General features: G+C 52.7%; 1 protein-coding gene across 1 annotated transcript in view; it reads right to left on the bottom strand.

The window, feature by feature from the left end:
- Positions 1–2,862: 2,862 nt before the first annotated feature.
- PPARGC1B (PPARG coactivator 1 beta) overlaps positions 2,863–23,216 on the bottom strand; it is a 104,637-nt gene continuing 84,283 nt past the window's right edge. The window contains exons 3-12 of the mRNA XM_068534547.1: positions 22,051–22,266; positions 18,833–18,949; positions 15,935–17,066; positions 14,970–15,006; positions 14,376–14,449; positions 12,449–13,229; positions 9,199–9,274; positions 7,055–7,176; positions 4,277–4,431; positions 2,863–3,339 (exon numbers count right to left, since the gene is read on the bottom strand). Coding sequence (XP_068390648.1) covers positions 3,239–3,339; positions 4,277–4,431; positions 7,055–7,176; positions 9,199–9,274; positions 12,449–13,229; positions 14,376–14,449; positions 14,970–15,006; positions 15,935–17,066; positions 18,833–18,949; positions 22,051–22,266 — 2,811 coding nt within the window. The 3' untranslated portion in view covers positions 2,863–3,238. The remainder of the gene's footprint in view (positions 3,340–4,276; positions 4,432–7,054; positions 7,177–9,198; positions 9,275–12,448; positions 13,230–14,375; positions 14,450–14,969; positions 15,007–15,934; positions 17,067–18,832; positions 18,950–22,050; positions 22,267–23,216) is intronic.

The following is a 23,216-nucleotide window of genomic DNA, read 5'->3' as shown; positions in this document are numbered from 1 at the left end:
TTATGGCAATCACATGTAAACATGATCAAGAGCAAATACTAGGACAGAGCTACAATGAGATGGTTGCCAATGGCAGCTGCTCCCTCTGGGTTACTCCTTAATTTGGTGGGAAAGAGACCAAGGTTGACTAGTTGTCCTGGAGAGACCCTGGAGTCTCCTTGGTAAATAATAACAGAGCACCGAATGAGTCTTCCGGATGGAGGTTGTCTGCAGGGTTGGTCAATTTTAGAACTTGCAGCCTTTTATGTACGGGATGGAGAGAAGAAGCTTCTTGATGCCTTTGGCAGGCACCCTCTCCCATCAGCGGGCCCCAGCCCCGACCTCAGGCATATCACGTCCCAGTACTACACTCAAGAGCCAATGTCTAACTACCTTCAAGTGCCTTGTATTAATCTGAAGTGAAAGGGCAGCTTCAGCTGACCCAGAAGAGGGGACAGACTTGTCTTTCACTAAAAATCTTCATTTCTTTACCCTAAGGTACCATATTCTCACGGTAGAATCTCTAGGCTAGTGCAATCAAGGAAGAAGCAATTAGGAGGGGCTTAGAGATCATCTAGTCCGACTCCTTCTGGCACACCAAGGCTCAGGGAGAGGAAGGGACTCTGTGACTTATCAAAGTCACAAAGATAGTTTGTGGCAGAGCCAGGACTCAACCCAGTTCTCCAGACTCTGAATGTAGAGTTCCTTCCTACTTTTTCCACAGGATGAAATCTCAGTTTACTCCTTGGTGCAAATCAGGACTTAGGGGAGGCGTCGGTGGATTTAAATTCTATTCCATTCCATTCTATTCCATAACCATTTATTGTATGCCTACTGTATGCTAGGCAGTGAACAGCTATAAAAGGAATTTAGAATGTGCAGGTCCATGCTATGCAAAGTCCCCTTTTGGTCCATCCTCATAAACCCTGCCTTCCCCAAACATGTTCCTGCCCACTATTCCACTTGGCCCCCATCCCCAAGTGGGATTGTGTCGGAGTAGTATTGGGAGTCCTGTGCCAAGGAGGGGCTTTAGGGGAATTTTCTCTCATAGATCAGGGATGGGCCAGCATGAAACCCAGCCACCATATAGTTCTGTATAACAGAAACCATTCAAAGATTAGACCAGAAGGTTAAACAGGTTAAACTCTGATCAGTTAGTAATGGCTGCTTGGAACACTGTGTTGAGGATTCTAATAGCATGACCAAGCTCAAAGAACATGAGTACTGTGGTTGATTAGTTATGTCTGCTACTGGCCGAGGACATGGGAGTAGTGGCCCATATGCCATGTATTTGCTAGATACCACCTTAGGAGAAGCTAAGACTATCAGACCGGGCAAGGACCTTAGAGATCAGCTTGCCTAATTCTCCCCCTCAGCCCATTACACAGAAAAGACAATTGAGGCCCAGAGAGGTTAAGTGACTTGATACACAGGAACTCAAATTCCCTGTTCCTCTAACACCTGTCTCCTCCAACCTGCTCTGTGGGCTTGGAGTATGCTCACCTCTCAGGAGATGTTCATCGGCCCAGTTAACCTACTGAGGTATTTTATAATCTTAAAAACAAACAAACAAACCAAAACCCCATAACTACCAATTCCCAAAGAACTAGGCCTGGCATTAATAATAGATTAAATCACCTCGTTTAGTTAAATGAGTCAAGTTCAAACTTTTTTTAAGCAGCAGGACCTTTTTTCTTTGTTTTTCTTTTAAACACAAAAATTTCCCGAGGAACCCTGATGTGTGAAAGAGACCAAGTTGGAGCCGCTCTGTCTGAAGCGGAAGCAATGCACTCTTACCCTGCCTGGCCATGCTCTCCCTCACAAACGGCCCCCAAGGCACCTGCAGAACATCCAAGCTGGACATGGCTTTGACATCACTCAAGAACACAAATTTTAAAGTAGAGCCCAATGAACGTTTTCTAAGTCGGAGAGGAGCTTGGAGATTGTCTTGTCCATCCCCATCCCTCATGTCTCCCTCCTGCTCTCCCTGCCCCATGCCACCAAAACAACTTTACAGGTGAAGAAAAGGGAAGTCAAGCTGAAGGAGGACGGGCTGGTGACTGGCCCAAAAAGGATGAATGACCGCTCCCAGGTTGCCTCTCTGTGTCACCCCAGGTGTGTCACTGAAGCTCTGATGGCATGTCCACAGGTGTAAGCAAACCACAGGACCCCTTGGATCAAGACTGGTGCCAGAGCCTAAACTTGGCCCATGCTGATGAGGCAGCCATTGACTTACCCCACAAAATGAGCCTGGAAGCGTCTAGCCTGTTGTCCTTTTTAGCTGAACCCACCTCTACCAGTCTTTGCAACTTTGCCTCTTTACCCTAGGATAGGCCCGGGCTGGGCTGTTCCTCTGTAGTTTCACTGGTCGTGGGACCCTGGGCAAGTCATTTCGCCTCTTGGGGCACTGCCTGGAAAACAGGAATAACGCAGCTCACCCCACCTTCCTTCCAAGGTCCGCAAGGATCTGAGCATTCACGGCCAGGCACAAATTCTAAGCGTGAGCTGGACACCAGATGAGGGCTCTGATTGTAAATGGACCCAAACTTGCTCAATGAGAGACAAGGCAGCGCTCAGCGGAAGAGGCCCAGAAACCTCTCTCCATTCCTCCTAGCTGTGGCTGCATGCCACACCTCCCCGGTGGCCAGGCTTCTGGCCACCCAGCACCTCTGGGGCATTCTGGCAAAGGGAGCAGTGCAGCTCAGTGGCAAACACCTCACGACAGTGCATAGTTAAAAAATCAAGGAAGCAATACAATAATCCCAGGCACAGTACATCTGAGCCATAAATACATTAAGGATATACTTTTTTTTTCTTCAATTAAAAATGAGTTTATAATCCTGATTCTATTCACAAGTAACAATTTCATCATCACACACTACAGACAAGAAATGGTATGGTGAACACAGCTGCACGTCTACGAGGGGACGTCGGTCGGGGAGGAAGGGGAGGTGGGTGACGGACTCAACGTCTGAAGCGCACCCGGGACAACCCGTCAGAAGCGAGGACACTAATGTGGCAGTGGAACGTCAATACCATGGAAACTCACAGACAGAAGCAGCTTTGTTCAATGTAAACATTGATTTTTTTGTTTGTTTTAAAAGGACAGCAGTTCCAAGTCTCTCTCTCTCTCTCTCTCTCTCTCTCTCACGCACTCGCTCTCTCTCCTTCTCATATACTTAATTTCTTTGAAAACGTAAACATATTGGAAGGGCCTTGTCTGAGGTATTGAGGTATTCCTCGAAGGTTAAGGCTGTTATCAGTGCAGGCTCTGCTGGGCCTCCTTCAGTAAGCTGTCAAAATCCATGGCTTCGTACTTGGTTTTCACTGACGCAGGCAGGGCCTCTTCTGAATTAGAATCTGGGTGGGGGTGGAGGAGTCAGTGAGAGGGGAAGGCAGCGAGCAGCTCAGAAAGGCCAGCGGACCAGAAAATCTGCCGCCGGGGTCAGCACCACAGAGCGGATGTGGCCCGAGGCCTCGGAGAGCACCGGGCAGCGGGCAGCAGCTCTGCCCTCCTGCTGCGACACCTCTGCCGTGTGAGCAGTGTCTCAGGGCCTCGGCCACCCTGGTTGTAGGATGGGGAGGCCTGAAGCAGAGTCCCCCAGAGCTCCTTTCCAGCTCCAAAAGCCTCTAATTCTACTTCCCTTAACAGTTTCTTGCCCATTAGGAAACCAGTGCGGAGGTCACATAAGGCAGCCAATGAAACTATGAATCCCTCAGCGCATGGCCAGGGAACTGGGTCCCCACGGGGGACATGCAGTCAGGAGCACTGCCTGGCCAGGAACCTCTGGAGTCTCCTGACACTCAGCCCTGCACTCTGGAGGCTGCATCAGACTCTCCCCTACAAAGAACTCGCCCCTAAATGGTACTTTGTCCTTCTTCATTGACTTGTCCCCAGATGGCTAGGCATGGTGACAACAGTTTCACTGCGGCCCATTAATGGACAAGGCTGCTGCCTGTCGGGGCTGCCGTGGATGCCCCTCAAGGGGGAAGGTCAGCTACTGGCCCTGTGAGGTCAGAGAGACGGTAGCCAGGGTTCTGCCAGGTGGCTGTGAACACGAGATTGGACCTTCCAAGAGGCCACGAGAGGTTTCATCTCTTTGGTAGCAGTCCTGGCACAGGACAAGATGCACCAGAGGCCCGCCTCCGGGCCAAGTGGCTGCCAAGTTATACTCACCAGCACAGGGGAGTCTGGGTGTGGGAGCCGTGTCCAGAGGGGGCTTTAGGTTTCAATAAAGGAGGTCACTGCCCCTGACGTTTTGGGTCTGACTGGGACGTGCGGGGCCTACGTACTCACCATAGTCAGTGTAGCGGGGCCAGCAGAAGTGCCGGAGCCCCCCGTAGCTCAGCTGGAAGGAGGGCTCGCTGCGCTTCCGCAGGGCAGCGCCGTTCCTCAGAGAGAGGGCGGCGTGCTCAGAACACCGGTAGGTGATGAAGCCATACTTCTCGCCTCTGGGGGGAAGAGGACAAAGGGAGTGCGTCACTGGGCCAGCTCGGTAGGCACCGTCAGACCACCCGCCACTAGGTGAGGAGCGGAAAGCCGCGATGACTCTCGCGTGGCCCCTCGATAGACACAGTGACAGTCACGGGGCTGACCTCCACGATGGAGTAATAGTAAGAGCAGGCAATTTACTGCATGTTTGCCCGGGGCTGGCCACCACCCATCGCCCCACACGCTCTTCAGTCCCCCCTGTGATGTGGGGGCTGTTGTCATCTCCCCGCTCTGGGGTGAGGAAACAGGCTCTGAGTTCAGAATTTGCCCAAAGACAGGTGGCAGAGCAGAGAAGTAAACTCAGGCCTCCCGCCATGAAAGCTGATCCTCTTCACACTCCCCTCTATTTCCCTCAGGATTCCCATTTTCTAGGATTTGCCACACCTATGCCCCCACCCTACCCGTCCCGCACCCTTCAAAGCCAGCCTCAGCCAGCCCTTCCTTGGCTGCTAACTTGGCCTTCACCTTCGCTAAGATCAAAGGTACTCCGTACGCATCTCATCCTTCATGGGAGACGCGTCGTGCCTGCCCGCTCAGCCTCCACTCCCCCTCCTCTGACAACAGCGCCCTGTGCCCAGCTGGGCTCAGGGCGCCAGGGTAAGTCACACAACAGTGGCCCTCCTTGGCCACAGTGATTTGTTCAAGGATGAACCTGTCAGCCAAAGCAGAACCCCAAAGACTCCATCCCACGTCTTTGCTGGAACCGTGAGGGAGATTCCTGCTTCCCCGAGTAGGGGACAAACTTAGAGCTGGAGGCAGCCACTTTGCTACCAGGAGGGAAGCCTGCCTGAGAAGGATGCTGAGGTGAGGGGGACCTAAAGTCAGTCCTACCCGACTCATCAGTTCCACACACAACAAGAGGACGAATCCCGACCTACCCATCTGCCAGACAGATTCCTCACGGACAGCGACCCTGTGGACCCTCCTGCTACTCAGCACAGGCCTAGTGACAGCAGATGCCTTGTAAACACTCAGCTGTATCACATTTCCTGACACCTCTCAGAACCAGGCCGAAGTTGGGACCCTTCTGATTCTTTAATTTAGTCTGAGACTCATGCATGCTTTTTAAATCTTAACAAATTGACCCGTCTCCTTAGAGATTAATTTGATTGCTTTGTTTTTACAGGTTATCTTCATTTGACATCCTGAAGATTGCACAGAACTTAGTTCTATTTGTGTAATGACTTTTTAAAAAAATTGTGATAAAAACACATAACATAAAATTTACCATCTTGAAGTGTACGGTCCAGTTGTGTTAAGTTTGTGTGACGGATCTCCGGAACTTTTTCATCTTGCAAAACAAACTCTGTACCCATTAAACAACAACTCCCTATACCCCTCTTCCCAGCCCCTGGCCACCACCATTCTACTTTCTGTTTCTATGAATTTGACTACTTTAGATCCCTCATGTAAGTGGAATCACAGAGTATGTGTCTTTTTGTGACTGGCTTATTTCACAGCATAATGTCCTCAAGGTTCATCTATGCTGTAGCATGTGACAGGATTGATACCCATCCTTCTTTAAGACTGACTAATATTCCATTGCATGCATATACATTTTGTTTATCCATTCATCTGTCAACGGACACTTGGGTTGTTTTCACCTCTTGGCTATTGTGAATAATGGTGCTATGAACATGGATGTACAAATATCTCTTCAAGATCTTCCTTTCAATTCTTTTGATTATATACCCAGAAGAGGAATTGCTGGATAAAATGGTAATTCTATGTTTAATTTTTTAAGGAATCTCCATACCGTTTTCCACAGTGGCTGCACCTTTTATATTCCCACCCATAGTGCGCAAGGTTCTAATTTCTCCACATCCTCACCAACACTTGTTATTTTCTGTAGCCACCCTAAGGGATGTGAGATGTGTAATGATTCTTATGCAGAAACTATTTTCTCGCTGAAGTTTTTAAAAATTATTATTAAATTAGAATTTTTAAAACTTAATAACTTAGTTTGCAAGTATAATGGGAGATACTTTAGAATTATTTCAAAACCGACAAAGCTTTGACATCTAAGTTGTGCATTTATATGCAACCTATTCTTGCAGATCCCCTGACAGATGAAACACTGCTTCCCCAGGTGAGTGAGACACCTGGGCCGCAGCTGCAGAGGAACAGAGGGATGGAGCAGCATGGGGCTTGCAGCAAAGTAAGACTGCAATGCAAGCGTGCCTTCAGCCACCAGGAGCTTTTTGCAGCCATGTACCAGGGTCTAGGATGGAAAACCAGAAGCTGACACACGGGCTGCAGATCTGGCTCTGCCACTAGGTAGCTGTTCAGTTAACTTGTCTGCGCTCCCCAGAAAGGAGAGCAATAGAAAGAGTAAGAGTGCATATGTCACAGGCAAGTTGGAAAGTTAAGTAAAAGAATGCATGGAAATTGGCTCACACTTTAGCAAATTATCAGTACATGTTCCCTGCTATTACCGGGTTGCGTGATGGTTACCGGTCCTTCCTTCCCCTGCGCTGGCGGTAGATTTGTTCTGCAAATCTTCTCAGGCATCTTTTATGCTTCCAGACCTGAACTGGAACCTCTGTGCCCTCCACTCCCCTCCTCTGCGAGAGCCTGACTCACCTCTTGCTTCTCGTGAGCACCTGGCACTCCACAATCTCGCCAAACACCTCGAAGCGCCTCTTCAGTTCACGGGAGCTCATGTCACTGGAGAGATTTCGAACGTACACCACGCGGCCTTCACCCTGCCCGAGGGGGACACAGAGGGGCCCGTCATCATTGCCTGGCTTCCTGGAGCCCCCTTGGTGGCGGGCTCCCGTGGAGTCCTCGTCCCCAGTCCACATCACCTGGCTAAGCAAGCGACACCAGCTGGGGCTGGAGTCAGAGAGAGGACAACGACGGTCGCTAACCCAGAGGACCTGCCTTGTGAGAGGAGGGGGCTGTTTAGCATCGGATGGGGAAGTGGCCCCAAAGGAAGCAGCTGTTTACTTGAAGGGAATGAGCAGAGACTGGGTGGAGACGGGAGAGGGAGCCATCACTGTTGATGTAACTGCACACTGAGTAGCTTCTGTATTTTTGAGTCTGACTTTTTCTGGTAGTGGGGGAGGTCCGAGGATGGTAATGGACGAGCACTGGGGGCCAGGTGGCTACGGGTTAGAGTGGGCTGGGAGAAAAGCAACGGGACAGGGGCATAGGGCTTGGAGCCACCATTATCTGTGGTTTTGCCAGGGTACTGTGTAGACACGTGACCAAGAGGTGACCTTCAGGTGAGCTTGGTGCCAGGCCCCTAGAACTGCCCAGCAGGGGGACGGGGGCGGGGAAGCCCAGCTGGAACCTCCCCTCCTCCTCTACCGTCTGTGATTGGAAGTTAAAGCCACAGCTATCGGAAGAGCGGCTTTGATTTGCTGGAGAAACCCCAGCTGTGCTCCTGTGGGCAAAATCACCAGGTTCTGGTTTAGATGGGCTCTCTCCGGAACAGGTTAAGGCCTGTGATTCTCCAGCCATCCCCTTCTGCGCCACTGAGGGCAGGGAGGAAAGCACAGGCCCGCAGTCCACAGCAGGGCGCTGCTGTACGGTCACAGGAACTGTGCAGGTTCCCTAGGATGGCCTAGGTTCAGCTGCGTGTAGCAATGTCCTCCCCCAGCCTCCTCCGGCACCTTGAATTCACAAGGCTCTTTCCTGCCTCTGCCCCACTGTCTTCCAGAATCTTTGCTTCATTGGCTCCTTTCATCCCTTGGGGCCCAGCTCCTTGAAGATGCCCCTCCCAGACGACCATATAAATACATCCGCCCCACCAGTCAAAACACGACTGTTGCAGACATTTTAGTCATGACGTGATTAACTTCATAGTGCACCTCCCAATCTGTAATTACAGTGTTTATTGCTTTGTTTACGAGTCTGTTGTCTCTCTCTCCCTTCTGGCCCAACCACGGGAAGTGGGGACCTTGTTTGTCTCGTTCACTCTTGTCATCCAGCGCCTAGAACAGGGCACGTCACAACTGCTGAATGGTCACACATGGATTCCGAGAAGGCGCTCCACGTGGTTTTAAGTACCTGCTTCGAGACAGCGGCATGCGTACCTCTGGGGTGTGCATACCTCATGTGTTCCCTTCCCTGAAGCATCCTGCTGGGGGGGAGGTGGACAATCCAGTGAGAGTCTGTCTGTCTGTTCGTGCTTCTGTCTTACTTTCCCTTCCCTCCTTTCTAAGTGATATGGAGGAGGTGAGTCCAGCTCCTCACTGCAGCTTCCTGATGAATTTTCCCTACGGGGTGCTTTGCAGTGGGTCCACCAGGCACAGCCTGGCCTCTGGACTAACTCTGGGAGAAGATTAGGGAGACGGATCAGGAGGAAGGGGCAGTCTCTCTTGGTCCCTTAGCCCCGATCGCACCGGGGGACCCTGTGTACAGATGAGTAAACTGAGGCTCGGGGAAGCTGGGGAGCAACTGACGGTCACACGGAAGTGGAAGCAGGGCCGGCTCTGCTCCCCCATCACCGCCTGCCCCCCGGGCCCTGTCAAGCCTCTGATGCTGAGCCCTACATGCTCACCAACTGCACGCCTCCCAGCCAGTCCCTTGGCTGCATTTTGCACGGTGCCACCTTTGATGCCCTTTGGTGACCCCTGTGCTTTTTTAAATGAGAGAAATATCACCATCTCCTGCAGGCCACAGATGATCTCAAAGGGCTTCAGGTCTACGAAGCCCTAGCACTTCCTGACGCCCCTGCACATCCCCATTCACTCTGGGCTCTGGGGCCCCGTTTCACTTACAATGGCCTTTTCCCGCCGCTTCCTGGTGTGCCGGACACTTGGCGTTCTGTCTGAACACGACCCTCTGCTCTCACATCTGTCAGTGAACAAGCAAAGCAGAGGCACTCACTCTCGGCAGGAACCACAGGGGGACGGGGGAAGGACTTGCTCAGGAGGCAAGGGATGCTTCCTCCGCTTCTTTCGGACTCGTTCGTGAGGGCAGAACTATGAGAAGGCCCTCCTGAGGGAGCCCGGCTTTCCCCCTCAGCGGTGACCGCCCGGGGTCGCCTGTGGGTCTGAACACGTGACCGACACATACCTCCTGCCAGCTTCTGGGATGAGATCACTGAGAACCACCACCTTGCTAATCATAACCCTTGTGAACCTTTCTGTGCCAACGGGGGTGGAAAGGCCCTCTCGCTTCATTATGGTATTTGACCTGATGAAAGAAAAACCATCCTCTGAGGTCTCATGTTTCCCCACTTTCCAGATGACAACCCTGAGGCGCAGGTTCAGTATGAAATTCGCGCAAAGCTAAAAAGTAAGGAAGCCAGAGCTAGTGGGAGGTCTGCTGATTCCAGACGCACTGCTCTCCCTCCAGTGGTTGGAGCCTGACCAAGCAGCAACCCCAGCAGCCATCACAGCCCCCAGGTCCTGGGGGCCAGCGGGCCAGTCAGCCCAGATGCACAGCCTGAGAGGCTCCTGGGTGCCGCACGCCTGTGCCCTCCTGACTGTCTGCACACGGCCCTCTCCTCCTGAGGGCCAGGCTGCTGGAGTGGAAGGAGCAAGGCATGTGGGGCGTGGGTGAGTCCCAACTCTGCCACACGCTGTCTGCGTCCTAGGGAATAAAGCAGAGGATGAGAGCAGGGGCTCCGGAGTCAGAGAGCGCTCCAATGCTGACTCTACCACCTCCCTGCTGGTGACCCTGGGCTGGCTACTTAAGCCACCTCAGCTCCAGTTCTTCACCTGTGAACTAGGGAGAATCAATTGTATTTGCCTCCTAGGCCATTTGGGAGGATCAAATCAGAACATGCCCATAAATGCTTAGCCCAGGAACGGCTCGATACTTGCTGGCTATATTTTTCTATTGAACGTCTTTGAGCCTCAGCTTCCTCATCTATAAAATGGGGATAAGAGGCAGACGCACCCTCCAAGTGCATCTGTGAAGCTCACATAGGGTAAAAGAAAGGGATGTGACTTGCAAACTTTAAAGTACTATACAATAATAGTACCATGATCCATTTGCAATGGAATTGGCAGCCTCCCCCCATGAAGAGCTGAGAGTGACTGGAAGCCTTGTTAAACCAGCTCAAAGTGCTTCCTGTTGACTGTTGTTTGGTAGCAGAAGCACAGGTAAAGAAATGCTGGTCTGGAGAAGACTGATGACTAGTTTATCAGGTTTACCAGCCACCAAGCTCTGCCAGGCAGCTGAGCAGGAACCAAGTTAACCAATTAACTTTCTCCAGTGGCAGAGAAAGCCAGCCCTGAACTTGGCCCAAAAGGGAGAAGAGGAAAAGGAGAATCCATGGGGGTTTTGAGAGAGGCCCCCAACTCTTTGCAGACAAGCCCATGCGTACAGGCCCTGAACAGTTCAGGAGGGGAAGGAGGCCGAGAAACGCCAGCTCCTGCCTTGGGGGATGCGCTTCAACAGGACAAGAACCGTAGTAGCTTCTGAGCAGATGCTGCAGAGGAAACCGCCTAATGAGAACACAGGTGGGCTGGCTCACAGCAACCCTTGGAGAAAGGAGAATGGAGCTGGAAGGAGGGCTCAGAGAGGTCTGACAGAAGATGGCTCTGACTGATCGTCCTGGCTTATTACGTAGAAGGGCTTTTAGAGAAATTGCTCAAAATAAGTTCATTTCGAGTGACAGATAGTTCAGGGCTTCAGCACGTTAGTGTCTGGGGAGTCCACAAATCCCCTAAAATTGAATGCTCAGTTAGACGTCTATGCTCATTCTAATGGGGAAAGGAGGCTTTGCTTTTAATCAGATTTTCAGTTAAGAGCTACTGGTATAGATAAGGAAATATAAAGCGGAATTTTCCTAAGAAAAGGTATCTTTCTAGTACCTGAATTCTGCTTCTCAGAGCATGGCACTCTGGCAACGTCATCATTCCCTGGGAACTTGTTAGAAATGCAAATTCTCCACCTCCACCCCCAGACCTACAAAACCAGACACTCAGGAGGTGGGGCCCTGCCATCTGCGTGGTAACAAGGCCTCCTGGTGACTCTGCACTGCTCTGGACCCAAGAGCACCATCTGGTGGTCACTCGCGTGCATCTCGGGCAGAGGGTTTGGGACCTGCACCCACCCTCCTCAGGCCTCCCCCAGGAAGAGCCAGGTCCTGCTGTGAGCAGGGAGAGAAGCAATCTATCTCCACCAAAATATGCCAAACTTCCATTCTTTCTGCCCAGCCCCCCACAGAATTCTGGACCAGCTCCTTCTACAGTCCAGTTCAGTGAGCAAAGATGGTACGAGCAAACAGGGCCATGACACATCATCCCTGTGCGAAGGTAAAAGAGCTCCCACGGGACAGCTGACTGCCGGAAGACACTGTGCAACTCAGCAGCACTGAGAAATGGGAATGAACCTTATCACTGCTTTAAATCCCGGTATTTTTTTTTTTTTTTTGGAACATAGATTAGAATTATGCTAATCTTTCTTTCACATGGAAACATCACATAGGTATTACACTGTGTGGGTATATTGACCCTTGAACAACATGGATGTGAACTCCGTGGATCCACTTACATTGGGATTTCTTTCGACAGTAAATACTACAGCACTACACTGTCGGCAGTTGTTGAATCTGCGGATACGAAGGAACCTCGGATAAGGAGGGCCGACTATAAATTACACGGGATTTTTGACTGTAGGGAGGATTGGTGCCCCTAACCCTCGCCTTGTTCAAGGGTTAACTGTGTATGTTTACACAAAAACCTATCCGTTTTACAAATATAAAAACAGAAACAGATGAATAAGGGGCAAGTTCATTTAGATATCAGGCCACAATAGGCCAGAAAGTGGGTTTTCTTCCTCCCCCGAGGCCAGGAGATTTGGGCCACTCCTGACTGCCACACAGCAGGCTTTGCTTGGATACAGGACTTGCCCACAGCTCCCCAAGGAGTCCACCTCCAGGGCCTCCGACCAGGACGCTGACCACACAGGGGGACGCAGCCCCAGTTTCAGGGCTCCTCTCTCCCCTGACACCCCTGAAACTGGGGGGTCCTCAGTGGTCCACCATCCGTCCTGAGGCCACCCGTCTATCCATACCTGAAGGTCCTTCGTGTGGCTGGTGACCGGGAGCGGCAGGACGAAGAGCCAGAGCTGGAGCGGCTGCGGGAACAGAGCTGTCGACTGGCCTTGCTTGGTGGGCTCTGGTAGGGGCAGTGGTCAGAGCAAGGGGGACTGACCCCTGAGTCCTCTTCCTCGTCGTCCTCCTCGTCGTCCTCCTCTAGGAGGAAGTTGCTCTCGCCACTGCTGCTGCTGTCCTCAAAGACGGTGTCGTACTCGGGGCTCTTGCAGGAGGCCAGGTCTTCATCCTCCAAGGCTGTCTCCAGGAGGCCAAAGTGCTTGGTGAGGCTGGCGCGGATCTCGTGGTCTCTCAGCAGCGTACTGTCCTTGGTGGGGGCACCGACATCACAGCTCCCACCTTCCTCCCTGCCGGAGGCCTGTGCCTCAGCCCGCGGGGCACCTTGCTGGGGCCAGTCCTCGAGGTGGACCCCAGATGGCTCCCAGGACCTCAGCACCTTCCTCTGCAGGGCGCCGTCGGGCTTGAGCACCTGGCAGTAGTCGTGGTCTCCAAAGGAACAGGAGAAGGGGCGCTTCTGACCGGCCTGGGAGGCTGGCTGGGCTGTGGCATGCCGCAGGTGGGACAGGAGCTCGCTCCGCTCTGGGTGCTTCTTTGGCAGCTTGTGGGCAGCCTCTGCGGCGGCCCCGAGCTGGGGAACCTCCGGGGTGGGAGCTATGTCTTTGCCTGGGCTGTGCTTGATGTCTGGCTTGAAGGGGTCTTCCTCTGTGGGCTTGTACGGAGGCGTGGTGGGCGGAGTGAGTCCTACCCAAGCAAGAGGAAACACATGTGAGGCAGAGACAGATCACTTCTCCAAGGAACACTGAAACCCTAGTTTGGGATGGCAGAGAAGTAGCATATGTGCCACCACTCCCCAGATCCAATGGATGGCAGGAATCACTAATCGATCACTGCACTGCTGACTGAGCCTGGACGTAGCCTGGGACTCCTTCTCACACAGTCCATCAATAATTTTTCAGAGCTGGCATGTGATGAAAGCCATTTGCCATCCCTTCTGTAGTCTGGCAATGGTAGCCAAAGCCTCCAGATCATCCAAGATCTCTCTTCATGCTCCACATCCAATCATTCCACAAGCCCTCCCAACTGGTCGTTCCAAATGCCTCTGAAGTCTCCCAGGATGCAGAGGGGGCAGGCACCATAGGTAAAATCTCCCACCTGGATTTGACCACCACAGTGACCTTAGTGGTCCTGCAATTGACCTTGGACTCCACCGTCCCCCAGGCATCAGCCAGAGAGCTCTTCCTTTCTGGTGCTCCTGAAGCCCACAGGATCTAGGCGAACCCCTTTGGCCTGGCATTCCTCTCAGCCTTTGGTGGTTGTGTTTGCCTGACCCCCCAGTTCTGCCACAGAGCAACACCGGGTGGCCAGTCTCCTCTGATGCACCTATACTGCCGCTCCTCTGTGCCTCTGCTCATGCCAATTCTGCGGCCGGGGACACCCTTCCCTTTTTTTTTTGTCTCTCCAACTTCTATGCATCCTGCAAGCCCAGCTCAAATGCCTGCTGCTCTGGGTACTTTGTGAATCTTCTCAGGCCACATCCTGCCCCTCCTCACTCTTCCCCTTCCTCTGTGCTCCCAGAGCTCTTGCATGGTCTTTGGAACAAGCGCATATCAAACAGTACTTGTCATGGTGTGAGTCTGTCGCCCACATAAGACTGTGGGCTCCTTCAGGGGAAGACACGTGTCTCTTTTTATGTCAGGTCATGTGCCAACTGTTGGCAGCTAAACAGCTGAGCCTGGGCCCTGACTCTCCTTATAACGCCCTCAATGTGTAGCTCAAGACCCGGCGTAGCCTGTGCAGCGGTGGCAAGGAAGACTTGATGGGGTACTCCCTAACTGCCCTAGGGGCTGCGTCCCCAAGGGCACCCCACCAGCTGAGCCCCTGGCTCACCTGCCGTGCCACAGAGCTCCACCGTCAAGGTCTGCTCGAAGCTCTTCTTGCCAAAAGGAGGGTCGCCAGTGGGGCTGGGGAGCACAGGAAGGAAAGAAGTCAGTCAGCAGCAGGCTCCACCTCCCCGAGCATGGCAGGAAGGCAAGGGGACATTGTGCCAGACCCTGGCTCTGCTGCCCATGAAAGTGAGGCCTGGGGAGAATTTTCTGGGGAGCTCTCTCCTGGTTGTTGGAGGAATTCAAAGCTGTACAGCTCTTTTAGGAGACACGGGAGAGACTTGAGGGAGGTGGAGACAGGACAAGCATTGTCAGCCTCCTTATTTTATGACGGAACACCTGAGGCCCAGAGAGGAGAAGACACTTGCCCAAAGCCACACAGCATTGTCAACTTTTCCCCATGAAATTCTCCATCTTTCCCCTGGGCATGCTTCTAAAAACAAACTCCCTTCCAAGGGAGCCCAGATCCTGAGAGTCCCATATGGCAATGAGGGCAGGGGTGTGGGGACAGGACCAGGCTCAGGGGCCGATGAACCACCCTACACCCAACCAGATAAGGTCTCCTGGAGTCATAAATCAACAATTTCTAAAAATCTACCTTTGCGACAAGGCCAGCATGAGGCACCTGGGAGAGTCTGAAAAGAAGACAAAAAAGAAAAAAATAAGATTTTCCCCAACATGGCATGGCTAGCAGATGTTTCCCTCTGAACTTCATCGGTACCAAGCACAGCTTCTTTCAGACACGTGACCCAAAAGCCTCTGCCACTTTTAGGGACTGGCAGGAACAACTCAAATCCACCCTCATTCCCCCAGACTCAGCAACATTAACAGCTGGCGGATCTACTGATTCTGCCGAGTTGATGGGCACCAGGGCGACCCCTTCTGGCCAATCGGTGTAGCACAATGGTGAAGCATTCCAGCTTCCAAGGCCAGTGGCTGCGGGCTCTGCCCCAGACAGATGCAGGACTAACTAGCTGAACCGACCATTAGCTATCTCTGTGCCTTTGTTTCTGTGTCTTAAAATGGGAATTATAACAGCACCCACCACACGGGCTTCCTGTGAGGATCAATGGGGATAATCCGTGTTAAGTCTTAGACCAAGCCTGGCATAGCGAGTGCATAACAGATAACTGCTGTATTATTATCCCCACTACTGTTACCATTTAAAATGCCACTTCATTGTGGAGCTGAATTTATAGACTCACACCCTCCATCACATTGCTACCCAGGAAGTCTTCTTTAGAGCACTTATCACAATTTGTAATCACTTTTCCTTTCTTGCTCACTTTTTGACTGCCTGTCTCCCCCACTGAAACACAAGCCCCAAGAAGGCAGGCATCTTGCTGCTCGTTCATTAAGGACGCCTGGCCCATGCATGATGAGAAACTCAGAGATGTGAAGGAGGTTCCTGAAGATCTGCCCAACTAGCCTACTGTATAGGAAGGGAAGCTGAGAGCCAGAGAGGGAGAGGGATTTGCCCAACCCAGGGCTCCTGGCTCCCGGGCAGTGGGGTCTGCCACACCCCAGCCCTGCCCCCTCTCTCGGACCACCGACTCCGACTACCTCCAGAAGAGAGCTGCAGACAACTGGGGTCCTCGTCGGTGTCCCCACACCCGCTCTCACAGGGGCTCTCCAGAGCTGGGATCTGGGGTCCCCGTCGGAGCTGCTGGTCTTGGCCACTGTCCTCGTCCGCGGGGCTGCCCAGCTCCCCCTCCACGTCGTAGGCCTCAGGGGCCAGGCGCAGCGAGGGCAGAGCCCCTTGGGGCTCCGCGGGAACCATTGGCTCATCGGTGAACGTCAGCCAGGGGCCCAGCTCCGGGTTCAGTCTCCTGGAACGCCGCACGGGGCACACGGAGCTCTCCTGCTTCCTCCCCAGCTTGGTCCCCGGCAGGCCCCGGCCCGGCCTTTTCCGGCCCCACTCCTCTTCCTCCTCTTCCTCTTTTTCTTCTTCTTCCTCCTCCTCTTCCTCATCTTCCTCCTCAGGCTGCAGCCTGGCCAACCGGCTGATGTGCCCTTTCACCTGCAGCCGCAGCGGGCGCAGGCTGGGTCTAGGCCCCGAGCTCTGGGGTGAAGCCGCAACCCGCACCTCCTCCACGGGGGAGGGGTGGCCCGCAGAGGCCTGGCTGTCTTTGGGCCTGGGCCGGGCCCGGGGTGTGAGGGAGGCGTAGACAGGCGTGGCCAGGCGGTAGGGTTTGCTGACATCACAGAGGATATCTTGAGCCAGAAGCTCCCTTAGGATGGAGAACTCAGCCCAGGTGGCTTTGGAAGGGTGCTGGCACCGAGGCCGGGGTCTGACCTGCTTGGCGGGGCTGCTGCAGGGCTGGGGGGCTGGCTCTGGGGCCTGTGCGGGCAGCTTCCTCTGGGGAAGGCAGTAGGTGTGCATGTAGCGAATGAGCTGCACCATGGCCTGCGTGTCCTCCTGGGAAACCTGGGCGCCGGGGTCTGCCCTGCCCGGTGCTGGGGAGTCCCAGGGAGAGGCTGGAGCCGGCTGGGGACTCGGGCAGTCCTCACCCGCCTCCTCATCCTCCTTGGCAGGGACCCAGGGACTCAGGGGTGGTGGCTGGAGGACCCTATCAGGGGAGCGGGCTTTAGCCCGGGGGCAGGACGGCACCGAGGTGAGGTGCTTATGCAGCTCCGTGCAACTCCGGGTCTGAGACTGCATCATGTGGGCCTTTCTGTCTTGGATGCTGTTCATCTGGAGAGGAAAAGAGGCCAGAGTGAGGGAGGAGACCCACACTGCTTCTCCCGGCTGCCCACCCCTGCAGCCACTGGCCAGGCCCAGCGTGTCTCACCTGGATCGTCAGAATTGCCAGGTTTCACCACTTCATCCCCAGCTTCCAGCACAGAGCCTGGCACTTAACAGTGCTCAGGGGATGAGGAATGAAGGAATGGCCAGCCTCCTAACAGGTCTCCTAGCTATGGATTTCGCCTTTTTCTAGATTTACTGCCAAAGCCCTGCTCTGAATACCCTACTCCCCTGCGCGGAGCCTTCAGAGAGAGCGCCAGGAAGTACATTAGTGGTTGCCTGGGGCTGGGCGTGGGAACAGGGATTAACTGTAAACAGGGACACTGGGGATCTTCCTGGGATGATGGAAATGTTCTAAAACTGGATTGTGGTCATGGCTGCACGACTCTGTAAATTTACTAAAGATCACTGAATCATACTTTTAAAACAGGTGCCTTTTATGGTATATAAGTGGCACCTCCATAAAGCTGTTAAAAAAAGAAAAAGAACAATTCAATATCTTCCCAGTACCCGTGGGGTAAAGGGGAGGCCCCCTGGTCAGGGGTGCTCTGCAATGTAGCCCCACCCGACCGCTGTCTCCAGCCTTATCTGCCCCCACTGGTCCACACAGGGGCTTTGCTCCCAGTGCAAATGTCTCTTTGCTGGGGCTAGACTGGCTATCAAGGGTGTCTCACGCCCCTGGTGTGCCCCCTGGCACTCCAGAGGGCAGGCTGGCTCAGGAAGGAGCTTAGCTGCTGCCCTGTTGACAAAATGGAACATGAGGGATGGACCTCTGTTCTGGGAGGTCAGCAAGGACAAGTAGGGAGGGGGCACAGGGACAGGGTCCACCCCCCAGGGGAGCCCAGGCAGGGGACAGACTCCTACACAGAGCCACTGTCTGAGAAAGATGCCATCTTGATTCTGCCCCGAGGGGTGGGATTGTCCGCAGCAGTCCCCTGCAGCAGTGTCAGGGGACAAGAGGGGAGGGCTGGGTGTAGGCTTTGAGTAACAGGAACGCTGGGAAATTACCTCTGAAACCTCTCCTTGGAAGTCTCAGAAGATGGAGCCCAAGGAGGAAAAGGGACTTGCTTCCCTCCTGGGTGTTCAAGATAGAGCTTTCAGCCCTCCGATGGCTCCCCCCAAGAGAAATCCAGACTCCTTATGGTCTCCATGGTACCAGTGAGGACCTTATGTTTCATTCTGTCACCTCATTAGCATAAGCTTCCTGAGGGCAGGCCACATCCTCCTCGTCCCTGCTCTAACCCAACATCTAACACAGTGCCTGGAACACTGAGGTACAGTTGACTCTTGAACAATGTGGGGGTTGCGGGGGGTAGACCAGCCGCGCAGTGGGAAATTCACATATGACTTCCAGTCAGCCCTCAGCAGCCACGGTTCCTCTGCATCTGTGGATTCAACCAACTGTGGATCCTGCAGTACTGTAGTATTTACTACTGAAAAAAAATCCACATGTAAGTGGTCCCATAAAGTTCAAACCCATGTTGTTCAAGGGTCAACTGCACATGAACAAGCCCAAGGCTCTTTCTAGAACCCCAGACTGGCCTGGGTCTCAAGCAGTGCCCAGCATATCAGCGACAAGGGTTGTGTGATGAGCAAAGAGGGAAGCTGGAAGTGGATTGAACTTGATGGCCTCTAACAAGAGCGGAAAGGTGCACACTGCCCTCCCCAGAGACCCCCAGAGGCCTGGGTGGGTCTGGGGGCATGTGCAGAAATACCTTGACCCAAGGCCGCTGACTTCTGGACCTGAGGCCTGCCTGGCGCCAGGCGGTCCCTTCCTTCTGGCTGTCAGAGGTCGAGGTTGGGTAGGACGTGGTGAGAAGGAGTTTCTGCAGCTGTGGGAGGAACAGAGAGGAGAGGAGCCGGGGCTGAGCTGCATCCAGAGACACGGGGAAGCGCACCTCAGGGAGAAGCCTGGCCCAGAGCCAGCCCCTCAGGACCAACCACACCCTGACCCCATCATCACAGGGCCATGGCGGAACACGGGGAGGGCACTTAATGACCTAGAATATGTTCCCAATATATTAAGTACAGAAAGCAGGTTGTCTAACAATCCCAAACCCATACAGGTATCCCAATAAAACGTAAGTCCTTTTGAGAGTTAATAACCTAAGAGGAATATCTGTGATCTTGAGAAACCCAAACAGATGTTAGGTGATGTCTACCCATCCTACTGTTGAAATGTGACGCACACACTTGATTGGGACATTCTGCATATACTCGTAGTACACATACACCACTTTCTGTGACCTTTCATGAGGTGGGATTCAATCATACAAGAATATATATATACACATCACTTCCAACCCAGCCAGCTGTTTTCACACAAGTGGAAGCTTCTTAAGCTTGTCTGGCTTTTCTAAATTTTCTATAAAAGTTGCTGAGCTTCTGTACCCGGAGGAAAAGTGCTCAGTGTATCCCAGCCAAGAAAGCAGGGAGCTGAGTACGCCTGGAGGTTTCGCCGGGGATCCTACCACAGCCAAGGTTGAGAACAAGTCAAGAAGCATGATGGGCTTTTGCTACAGCATCAAGTGTTTCCTCAAGGGACATGACCCCTAGGAGGATTGCCAAAGGCCTGGGAACCAAAGTAAAGGTCACTCGCCACTCCCCTAGGAGCTGGATGAGCCACACCACCCTACCTAGACCCCAGACCAACACACACATCTGTGATTCTCTGACGTGGACAGGAAAAGATTCTTAGACCAGAGGCAAGGGACCTGGTTCTGATTCAGTTCAATCCCAGCTCACTGTGAGACCTTGGGCGAGTCCTTTCCCTCTCCCAGCCTTGAGGAAGAGGAAAGGATTGGGAGAAACCAGCCTTGGTTTCTCCAAGGTAGGGGGTATGTGTGTGTGGGTGGGTGTGGGTGGGTGTGTCTGTGTGTGTGTGTCTGTGTCTGTGTGTGTATAAAACAGGGGCAGGTAGACTAAATGGTTGGGTCTTTTTTGACTCAGGGGTCCCTCTAAGAATATGAGAAGCTACTGACCTCAGAAAAACACACATATATGTAGAGGTCCACAGGTCCCCATTAGTCCAGAGGTAGACTCTCTGGGACCCATGTCTCCAGGTTAAGAACCGGGTGTCTGTATAAATTCTCAGGGCCTTTCTAGAACTCTGTTGGTATGCAGGGAGTCTAGATGGTGAATCTGTTTCCTGTGTGCCTAGCCCAGTGCCTGAAACAAAAGTGCCATCTAAGGCATGAGAGGGAACAACCGGTGACCAGCAAGGGTCACTCTCTACCTCTTCCAGGGTGGTCCCTCTCCACAGTCCCATACAGAATTCCTCTGGTTCCATGACCACCAACACCAGTTGTGCTGGGACTATCACTGAGATAGCACTTATTGAGCCACTTCTTTGTACCAGGCAACTGTTCTAAGTTCTTTATATGTATTAATCTGCTGCACTCCTCCCAACCACCTTTGAGATAAGCACTATTATTAACCCCACCTTACAGACCAGGAAGCTGAGTCAGAGAGAGGCTAGGTGCCTAAGGGACACATAAGCATTCACTGGTGGGGCTGGGAATCAAACCCAGGAGATCTGATTCTAGTCTGAAAGGAAGCACAACGCTTATCAACAGGAGCCACAATGTGGGACTGAACGTATGCTTGTATCCGGCACACATAGGTGCTTACTAAATATTTCACACTGCTTTGGGGAACTTGCAGGCAGTGGGAAAGAGGAAAAGGGGTCCTGGACCAGGAGTCAGAGTACCTGAGTTCTAATCCTTGCTGGCACACCAACTTGCTGTGTGACCCTGGGAGAGGCCCTCCCCTCGCTGGGCCTCTATTTCCCCAGAGTCGCACTTTATGGTCACCAAGGGCCTGCCTGGCTCTCACCCTTCACGACCAAAGACCCCTTCCACCTCCAACAGGCTCTGATTTTCCAGCAAAGTCTCGCCAGCCCCTAGGAGCTACAGTGTCGAGGTGGGGAGCCCAAGACAGATAAGCTGTTCCTCACAAGCCAGGACATCTGGCTTTCTGGAGCCCTAAGCCTGAGTTAAGGGAAACTGCTTTCAGCAACTTCTGAGGTCTGGAACCCATTGGAATCTGAAAAAGCTGAGACCTTCTCCCTAGAAACCTGCAATGCCATGTGTACGTTTCTACATTCCACGGACACGCAGGTAGCATTTAACTTTTGCTGGTGGAAGTACGAACTGGTCCAACCTCTTTGGAGGGCAAACTGGAAGTATTTGTCTAAACTGAAAAACCACATATCCTACGACCAAGGAATTCCTTTTCTAGGAACGTATCCACTTACAAGTGGCAAAGGCCAGTAACAGGACACAGACTGAAGCAATGGAACAATAAAGGAGTTGAAACAATGTACATATCTGCCAACCAGGGAATTGGTTAAAGAAGTATGGTACATCCTTATGAAGGAACACTATGTAGCCAACAAAAAGGATAAAACAGAGATACCTCTGCTCATTTGAAAGAGTTCCCAAGACACACAATTCACTTGAGAAAAGCAAGGTGCAGGGTAGTATATAACTGAGGCTTCCTTTTGTAGTTAAAAAGAAAAGTGGAAGAGGAAAGTCACACAACAGATCAGTAACCATGGTTACTTCTAAGGAAGGAAAAAACAATTATGAGATGGGTTAAGAGGTTTTGCTTTTAACTATCCATACTTCCTGCTTGAATTTTTACTGTGTGTGTATGCGTAATCTTTGGGAAAATGTTTGCATTTAATTTCAAGGGTTTAACACACACTTAGGGTCAATCCATGAAATCCCAATCCCAAAGGGCCTACAGTGTTGCAGGCGAAGCCCAGGGAGGCCACCCATGGCCAGTCCAGGCTGTCTGCCCTGAACCCTTGCCAGTGATGCACGGAGACCCCTGCAGGGGCTGGAGCTGGTTTCCTAGCACCCACCACCTCTACCACCAGACACCACATCTCAAGCCACCACCATCACTTCAGTTGGAAACAGATTCTCACCAGCGAGAGCTCATCCACTTCAGGGGCCGAGGCTGGGGCCCTCTCCAGGGAGGGGCTGGGGGGCGCAGATGAGGGGACAGGAGAAGCAGAAGCGCAGGAAGGTGCGTCTCCATCATCCAGGGCAGGGAAGGCGGCCAGATGCACAACATCTTCAGGGATGTCATCCAGGGTTTTGGTGAGTGCTGCCAGGAGGGCCTCATTCTCACTGTCGATTATCTGCAGTGAGCAGAGAGGCAGAGAGGGGACACGGTTAGTCAATGCCTTGGGCTCAGCGACTTTGTGTAGAAATCTGCTCTGTACACACAGCTGCACTGCCATCACCCTCCTGCCAAATCCACTCAGATCCTCTCAGTTTGCTGGGACAGCAGATGCCCAAGAAATGTGCTATGGACTCCAGGAATCAAAGAAGTTTACGAGCAGGCAGCAGGTGGAACTGGAAAGGGGCTTGGCCTAGGAGCCCCAGCCTGGACTCTGTTGCTCATCAGCATGTGACCCCAGGCCCAGGGCTGTCCACGTGAGGGACGCCCGTCCCCTCCTCTAAAGACAGCCACTTCAACCACGGCCTCCCGCGTCCAAACCCCTGGACAGAGCCCTGAGGCTGGTCTATGCCAATGGTAGCCCCAGGTCAGTCTCTCTGACCCTAGGGCCCAGGCAGGTGGTAGAAAGGCTGGAAGCTTCAAGGTTCACCCGTGACAGTGAAAGCAGAGCAATAGGAAAACAGCTACCATTCCCCTGTGGGTTCCCGGGGCTTGCTGCCTCATTCACTCATGGAGGGGCAGTTAGTGCAGTGGCTAGGAGCCTGGGCTCTGGAACTGGGGCTGAATCCCAGATCTCACATTTATCAACTGTAACAACAATACCTACTTCATAAGGTTATTGTCAAGGACTGAGTTAACATATGTAAGATGCTTAGAAAACAGTGCCTGGCACCTAACAAGCACTCATTACTACTATTACTACTACTACTACTACTACTACTACTACTACTACTACTACTACTATGATTCCTGCTATGATGGTGATGATGATGAAGAAGATGGTGATGATGATGATGGTGATGTTGGCGGTGGTGATGATGGTGGTGGTGATGATGGTGGTGATGATGATGGTGGTGGTGGTGGTGATGATGGTGATGATGGTGATGGTGGTGATGATGGTGGTGGTGA

Source organism: Eschrichtius robustus, chromosome 2, assembly GCF_028021215.1.
Source record: "Eschrichtius robustus isolate mEscRob2 chromosome 2, mEscRob2.pri, whole genome shotgun sequence".
Lineage (NCBI taxonomy): Eukaryota > Metazoa > Chordata > Mammalia > Artiodactyla > Eschrichtiidae > Eschrichtius > Eschrichtius robustus.
This window is presented reverse-complemented; position numbering and strand designations above follow the sequence as displayed.